General features: G+C 42.0%; 2 protein-coding genes across 3 annotated transcripts in view; both read left to right on the top strand.

The window, feature by feature from the left end:
* LOC135611694 (transcription factor GHD7-like) overlaps positions 1–805 on the top strand; it is a 1,326-nt gene extending 521 nt beyond the window's left edge. The window contains exon 2 of the mRNA XM_065107338.1: positions 461–805. Within this exon, the coding sequence (XP_064963410.1) occupies positions 461–721 (261 nt within the window). The 3' untranslated portion in view covers positions 722–805. The remainder of the gene's footprint in view (positions 1–460) is intronic.
* A 708-nt stretch (positions 806–1,513) lies between these two features.
* On the top strand, positions 1,514–7,621 carry LOC135583348 (coatomer subunit alpha-3-like). 2 transcript variants are annotated; one of them, XM_065108670.1, is made up of 5 exons: positions 1,542–1,713; positions 1,830–2,075; positions 2,851–3,342; positions 3,593–6,550; positions 7,246–7,621. In XM_065108670.1, exons 2-4 carry the CDS (start codon positions 1,868–1,870, stop codon positions 6,538–6,540), a joined length of 3,648 nt encoding a protein of 1,215 aa, XP_064964742.1. In that variant the 5' UTR covers positions 1,542–1,713; positions 1,830–1,867; the 3' UTR covers positions 6,541–6,550; positions 7,246–7,621. The 2 variants fall into 2 exon arrangements, with proteins under 2 accessions (XP_064964741.1, XP_064964742.1); XM_065108669.1 differs by lacking the exon at positions 7,246–7,621 and having other exon boundaries at positions 1,514–1,713; positions 3,593–6,678.
* Positions 7,622–7,945: the final 324 nt, after the last annotated feature.

Raw genomic sequence — 7,945 nt, 5'->3', positions numbered from 1 at the left:
AAGTTCACACTGAGGAGGAGAAGCTATAATTCACAACTAAGAGGGAGACAACCTAATATTGCAATCCGATAGCAACATCTAATTTGAGTTCAAGTATTTTGAGAAGCTCTTCGTCGAAGTTCTTTTGATTCTCTTGAGAATAAGACATACCTAACGAGCCTAATAATCATCTTTCAGAGTTAACACATCCTACTAATTTACTCCCTCTTATCTATTTATCTATCTATCTGTCCTTGTTTTCTAATGATGCACCTGTTTAATGGAAAGCTCATATTGAAGCACAATGAAACGTTTATTATATGACTGCTAGTAGCTGAAGAATCTTAATGTGGTAGCAATTCCAATCAATAACAAGCAGCAGATCTATGATCCAGCCATGTTGAGAGTTTTCACTACAGCACAAGTATCACACTAATCCTCATGAATCTGCGCCCTAATGAACTCGAAAGTCTGTTTGCAGACGTCCTTTTCCGGAAGCACAATCGCTGGAGCTCCTAGTGGTAGTAACAAAGAGGTTATAGATGCCATGGCCGCCGACCAAGGCGGCCCCACTACGGAAAGAGAAGCCAAGATCCTGAGGTACAAGGAGAAGAAGAAGAAACGGAGGTACGAGAAGCAAGTGCGGTATGCGTCAAGGAAGGCGTACGCCGACGTTCGGCCGAGGATTAAAGGACGTTTCGCAAAGACGCCGGAGGAACCCACCGCCATCGGAGCAGTGTGATTCTGACAGATACTCTTAAGGAAGAAAAGCTACTCAACTCGTGAAATAAACGAACGCTAGTCCTTCAACCTAACGTTCTTTTTACTCCCTCTCTTTGTTGAGCATGCCGTTGTGTTCTCACGCATTAAACCCTTATGGCAGGCAGAAACATGTTGGGCTCATCCCGCACCAATGCGACGCTCGCATGATAACAAATGACATTTAACATGGAATAAAAGAATGAGACTCTCACTAATATAAAAAAATAAATGATATTAATATACATCAAGTGATATATTATTTTCATGACTTAATAACCAGAGAATTAACGAGAACAGTTTTGATCGCAAAAGAAGTTGAGAAATTAAAGAGAGCAGGCAATTCGACGCGGTGGCGAAATGGGAATGCCTCGACGTAGTCGACGTTATTTGGACCGAGCCGGACAGGACTTCGCAAGTACGGCCGGTTCAATTGCTGATTGCGCTCCGGAACGGGTTCTCAATGGGCCTAAGGACATTAATCTGACGGACGATTTTTTTGTTTGGTCACGTTGACGGCTTCTGATGCAATCTCTCTGTAAGATGTCGACGTTACTTGGACCGAGCCTGAGGACTCGGGAAGTCGGCCGGTTCAATTGCCGATTGAGCCATGGAACGGGTTCTCAACGGGGCAAAGGAGATCTAGTTCGGCCCAACCGACATCCTCACCGTCAAAAATTAATCTGACGGACAACATTTTCGTATGATCACATTGACGGCTGCTGATGTGATCTCTCTGTACTATATATATTTAATTCATCCAAGAACGCCGAGCAAGCGAGAGAGAGAGAGAGAGAGAGAGAGGGGCAACGGGGAGAGAGAGAGTTGTGGCGCGATCCGTCGTCCTTGGACGCCACGGCGACGCCATCTCATCCGTGACGGAGGCGGCAGTGGGGGTCGCCTTTTCTCGATCCAGTTTCTACTTCGCACTCTTTTGTTTGACTACATCGGTAGATCTGGAACTGAGATCCTGAGGTCTATCCTTTCTCTTAAGATCTGGGCTTCGATGTCAGTCCTAATGGTAACGCTAAATGTGCCTCCCGGATTTACCGTCTGATTTGGTTTTTCTTGGATCGGTACCGAATTCGCAGGCTCGTGGTGGTAAGGGTTTCGAGAAGGGAAGGCAGCGATGCTGACCAAGTTCGAGACCAAGAGCAATCGGGTGAAGGGGCTGAGCTTCCACAGCAAGCGGCCCTGGATCCTTGCCAGTCTCCACAGCGGCGTGATCCAGCTATGGGACTATCGGATGGGCTCACTCATCGACCGGTTCGAGGAACACGATGGCCCCGTTCGTGGCCTCCACTTCCACAAATTGCAGCCCCTCTTCGTCTCCGGAGGTGATGAATAAATTCTCCTTTGGGTGGGGGCTAATTACATCACATGTAATTAGGCCTTTAGCATTCTAGTCCTTACATTTTCAAAAGTAAATATTGAAATCCGGTTAGGTAATTTTATAGAATTAAAAATGAAGAGAGAGATGAGTTTTATTGAAGTAACGGAGTAAATATTTTACTTTCGTGAATATAAGGATCTATAACTTTTGAAAGGACATGGATCAAGATGTTAAAGGTAGCTAATTATAGGGATAATCTGTAATTAGCCCTTCGGGCGGTGACAAGATCTTTTATCTTGATACTCGGTCTTTTCTGTTCTTCCCTTTATGTGTCGTTTCTGTTCTTCCCTTTATGTGTCTTTTCTGTTCTTCCCTTATGTATCATATGTGGATTCAGCCCGGTTGCCTTGGGAAATCTATGACTAGGTTTTGCTTTTGTGGTAAATGGATCTCGTCGGTTAACTGATTCCATGAACTACTCTTTTTGTCAAACTCTGATCTTGAAGATAGGCAGCCTTGGAATCTGATCTGATGTTTTAGCTTGAGTAATTAGATTTTATCTCTTTATGATGTAATTCTGAGAAGCTAGTATTTTTGTGCTTAATTAGTTTGCACTTAGGACATATTGCAGGATGTGACTTTGAAGCTGTGGTTTGGAGTCGTCTGTCACAATGTGCATGATTATATCCTAGTTGACCTGATTTACTCTAATTACAAGATATTGAAGTTTGTTGTGATGCATGCATTTCTGATTAGCACTTATTTCTTTATACACGCAGGAGATGATTACAAGATCAAGGTCTGGAATTATAAGACTCACCGGTGCCTATTTACCCTTCTTGGGCACCTTGATTATATCCGCACTGTCCAATTCCATGATGAGCACCCCTGGATCGTTAGTGCTAGTGATGATCAAACTATCAGGATTTGGAACTGGCAGTCGCGGACCTGCATTTCTGCTTTGACAGGGCACAATCACTTTGTCATGTCTGCGTCGTTCCATCCTAAGGAAGACCTGCTTGTCTCTGCTTCCCTTGATCAGACAGTCCGTGTCTGGGACATTAGTGCTCTGAGAAAGAAGATGGCACCGGCTGATGACATTCTGCATCTGAGTCAGATGAATTCAGATTTCTTTGGGGGAATTGATGCAGTCGTCAAATATGTCTTGGAAGGTCATGATCGTGGGGTCAATTGGGCATCTTTCCATCCAACTTTGCCCCTTATTGTGTCTGGCGCAGATGATCGGCAAGTGAAACTTTGGAGAATGAATGGTATCTAGGAAAGAATCTTTTGGTGGTTTCACCATTAATTTTCTACTGTGTCTAATTGTTTCTTTGGAAAATTAAATCATAGAATAAGAAAAACATAAGATTAATAACCTTAGAATATTATCTAACGAGTATTCTTTGTAGGTTTTTGTCACAGTATGTTCACAGATAACTCATTAGTTAAAGATGAATAACTGTCAGTATAGATGGATTTAGAAATGAACTAAACTAGCCAATTGTTGTTGTGGAACAGATTCAAAGGCTTGGGAGGTGGATACTCTAAGAGGGCACACAAATAATGTCTCTTGTGTAATGTTCCATGCGAAGATGGAAATCATTGTATCCAACTCAGAGGACAAAAGCATTCGCATATGGGATGCTACAAAACGCACAGGCATTCAGACATTTAGACGCGAACATGACCGCTTTTGGATTCTTGCTGCCCATCCAGAAATGAATCTTTTTGCAGCTGGTCATGATAGCGGCATGATTGTCTTCAAGTTGGAGAGAGAACGTCCTGCTTTCACTGTCAGTGGAGATGCCCTGTACTATGTCAAAGATCGGTTTTTGCGATTGCATGAGTTCTCAACACAGAAGGATAATCAGGTTGTTCCTATACGAAGGCCTGGTTCCATCAATCTAAACCAGGGACCTAGAGCTATGTCTTATAGTCCCACGGAAAATGCTGTATTGATCTGCTCTGATTTGGATGGTGGATCTTATGAGTTATATATTGGCACTAAGGAGATGGCTGGAAGGGGTGATTATATTCAGGAAGCAAAGAAGGGAGCTGGTGGATCAGCTGTTTTTATAGCCCGTAATAGGTTTGCTGTTCTAGACAGAAGTAGCAATCAAGTAGTAGTGAAGAACCTTAAAAATGAGATTGTAAAGAAGTGTCTTCTTCCAATTGTGACTGATGCAATATTTTATGCTGGAACTGGTAATGTATTGTGCAGAGCTGAGGATAGGGCGGTCATCTTTGATCTTCAGCAGAGGATTGTCCTCGGTGAACTTCAAAACCAATCTGTTAAGTACGTTGTTTGGTCTAGTGATATGGAGTCTGTAGCTTTGCTTAGTAAACTTGCTATAGTCATTGCTAATAAGAAACTTGTGCATCGTTTCACACTGCATGAGACAATTCGTGTAAAAAGTGGTGCCTGGGATGATAATGGTGTCTTCATTTATACGACAGTAAATCATATCAAGTATTGTCTTCCTAATGGGGATAGTGGAATTATAAGAACTCTGGATGTTCCTGTTTACATAACCAAGGTTTCTGGAAGCAATATCTGTTGCTTGGATCGAGATGGGAAGAACCTGGCTATATCAATTGATGCTACAGAGTACATCTTCAAGCTTTCGCTTCTGAGAAAAAGATATGACCATGTGATGGGTGTGATCAGGAATTCACAGTTATGTGGGCAGGCTGTCATTGCGTACTTGCAACAGAAAGGCTTCCCTGAAGTTGCTCTCCATTTTGTCAAAGATGAGAAGACCCGATTTAGCCTGGCTCTGGATAGTGGTAATATCCAGATTGCTGTTGCTTCAGCAAAAGAGATCGATGATAAAGACCATTGGTACAGGTTGGGCATTGAGGCCCTTCGACAGGGAAATACTAGTATAGTGGAATATGCATATCAGAGAACAAAAAATTTTGAGAGATTGTCTTTTCTCTATCTTGTAACTGGGAATATGGAAAAGCTCTCCAAAATGCTGAGGATAGCTGAAATAAAAAATGACATCATGGGTCAGTTCCACAATGCACTGTATCTTGGCGACATTCAGGAACGAGTGAGAATATTGGAGAATGCTGGCCAGTTGCCTCTTGCGTATGTCACAGCTGTTGCTCATGGGCTTAAGGAAGTTGCTGATAGGCTTGCCACTGAATTGGGAGAAAACCTTCCTACATTGCCTGAGGGAAAAGTAGGTTCTCTTCTGATGCCTCCTGCACCACTCATGTGCAGTGGGGATTGGCCATTACTAAGGGTAATGAGAGGTATATTTGATAATGGGCTGGATATGGGGACGGTGGGACAGGAGGAAGAGGAGGATGCTACTGGTGCTGATTGGGGTGATGAAGAACTGGACATTGTTGACATGGAGAGAGAAATGCAAAATGGTGACATTACAGCAGATTTTGCAGATGCTGAAGCAAATGAAGAGACTGAAGAGGAAGGAGGGTGGGATCTTGAAGATCTGGAATTACCACCTGATGTAGACACACCAAAGACTGTAGGCAATGCTCATTCTTTGTTTGTCGCCCCCACACCTGGGATGCCCGTTAGTCAAATCTGGATTCAGAAATCATCTCTTGCTGGGGAGCATGTGGCAGCTGGAAACTTCGACACTGCTATGCGCTTACTCAGCAGGCAATTGGCTATAAAGAGTTTTATGCCCTTGAAGCCACTGTTTATGGATATTTACATGGGCAGCCACACCTATGTGCATGCTCTTTCTACTGCACCAGTGATATCATTTGGTGTTGAAAAGGGGTGGAATGAGTCTGCTAGTCCTAATGTAAGGGGCCCACCAGCACTTGTATTCAAGTTTTTGCAGATGGATGAGAAACTCAAGGCAGCTTATCGGGCCACGACAGAAGGAAAGTTCCCGGAGGCTTTGCGTCAATTTATTAACATTTTGCACACTATCCCGCTTATTGTTGTTGACACAAGGAGGGAAGTTGATGAAGTGAGGGAGCTGATCGAGATAGCCAGGGAATATGTGCTAGGTCTGAAAATTGAGTTGAAAAGAAAGGAAATTAAGGACAATTTGGTTCGACAGCAAGAGTTGGCAGCCTATTTCACAAACTGTAAGCTTCAGAAGAGTCATACGAGGCTTGTCCTCACAAGTGCTATGACCATATGCTATAAGGGAGGAAACTTCTCTACATCTGCCAATTTTGCGAGAATGCTTCTTGAGAGCAGTCCAACAGATGCCCAAGCAAAGAAGGCTCGGCAGCTGCTGCAACATTGTGGTGACAAAAAAGATGTTAACCAGCTCGATTATGATTATAGGAATCCATTTGTGGTTTGTGGAGCAACTTTTGTTCCAGTCTATCGTGGCCAGAAGGATGTTTCTTGCCCATACTGTGGGGCTCGGTTTGTGCCTGCCATTAGAGAGCAACTTTGTGCTGTTTGTGAGCTTGCTGTGGTAGGGGCAGATGCATCTGGTTTACTCTGCTTTGCTACACAGATGAGATAATTGGCAGGAGGTACTTGTTTATCACTTTTGTCATTGTTTTTTCTTTCTTTTTTTTGCTTATATCTGCTATATTATCTCTTGCCTGGAACATCAATTTTGTGCAAAGTTACACAATAATAGTAAGGAAGTTACTTTTTAGCATATTGCCCAGTTCTGTGGAATGGTGGTTTTAAGATTTGGTCTTTTACAAGATTGCTAAGTTGTTGTTAGAACTACAATGTGGAAAGTAGAAAGCACTTTGTTGTGGCAATGCAGGAGGGATTTCATGTATTTTACTAAAAGCAGGACAACAGTTGTTCGTTAAGACTTTTTAAGTGGTTCAAAACCTTATTGTTGCTTGCAGCTATTGTCTGTATCTCTTTGCAATGATGTCTTGTTATCAAATGATCTACTGACTCATGAGTTTGTTTTTCGGTAGAATTTACCATATGACATCCATTTGGATGATAATGTTGGTCTGTTTGCGTCTGAAATTTTCTGAAGACTCGGGGCTTAAGGTTCCAAGTTAAGTTTTCACCTTCGGTCAATTTTATGATGAATGGATCAGAAAGCGAGAGTGGGCACGATCATAATGTTAATCATATTTAAGCAAAATTCAGTACTGGAACACCTCCATTAAATTTTTTTTTAAAATGATGAAGATTATGTCATTACATTTTGAAGATTTGATTTAACAATTTTAGAAGAGATATCTCTGTTGCACAGATGCTAAGCAGTTTGACCGATGGATTGTTGGATTAAACTTCTCAACGTTGCTAGTTATCTTGGAAGGTGAAAGTTTGAAAAGGTGAAGCTCTGTGAAAGAAGAAAATGAATTCACCAGATAGGTTGATCCTGATTAGTGTAGAATGCTCCATGGCTTCAAAAGATTGTCTACAAGGCAGCATTGAGTAAAGGTAATAGACTTTAGAAGCATTGGAGTCATGAAATCGACAGGTGACAATAACTGCCTGGCATGCACGGCCTTGCCATTATGAATGCCACAGAAATTTATTCTTGGTTATGTTATTGCATTGGTATTATATATTTTTTATTTAATAAAAATAAGCTGCACATCACTGGTCATGGAAACTGACCGTCAGGCAAGTTTTGTCCATTTGTTCACTTTCAGGAGGTAGTTTTGCAGAGTGTCATAGCCGGAGCTGCAGCTGTAAATGTCAAGTACTCCTCCTTGAGCGTCATATCCTGAAACTTTCACCAATTTTTTTCTTTCAGAGAATTTCGTAGCTCTTTGTAATGTTTGCTTTTGTGTTTTCATCGAATGCTTCAGAAACGTTGCTAAAAGTACAGAGGGTAGTACAAGATTCATGTGTGGCCTACATATGTATTATAGGAAATTTTATCGATTATTATTTGAGTGTTCAGTTATTGCTTTGACTCTTATGGGAACGACGTGTGAATTCGA

Source organism: Musa acuminata, chromosome BXJ2-5 (assembly GCF_036884655.1).
Source record: "Musa acuminata AAA Group cultivar baxijiao chromosome BXJ2-5, Cavendish_Baxijiao_AAA, whole genome shotgun sequence".
NCBI lineage: Eukaryota > Viridiplantae > Streptophyta > Magnoliopsida > Zingiberales > Musaceae > Musa > Musa acuminata.
This window is presented reverse-complemented; position numbering and strand designations above follow the sequence as displayed.

What these genes read in the sequence shown, in the direction of transcription:
- LOC135583348 (XM_065108670.1), top strand. Translation starts at nt 1,868, where the DNA reads ATGCTGACCAAGTTCGAGACCAAGAGCAATCGGGTGAAGGGGCTGAGC. An exon ending in GCCCCTCTTCGTCTCCGGAG is followed by an intron (nt 2,076 to 2,850) that starts GTGATGAATAAA and finishes TTATACACGCAG; the next exon opens with GAGATGATTACAAGATCAAG. An exon ending in GAAACTTTGGAGAATGAATG is followed by an intron (nt 3,343 to 3,592) that starts GTATCTAGGAAA and finishes GTTGTGGAACAG; the next exon opens with ATTCAAAGGCTTGGGAGGTG.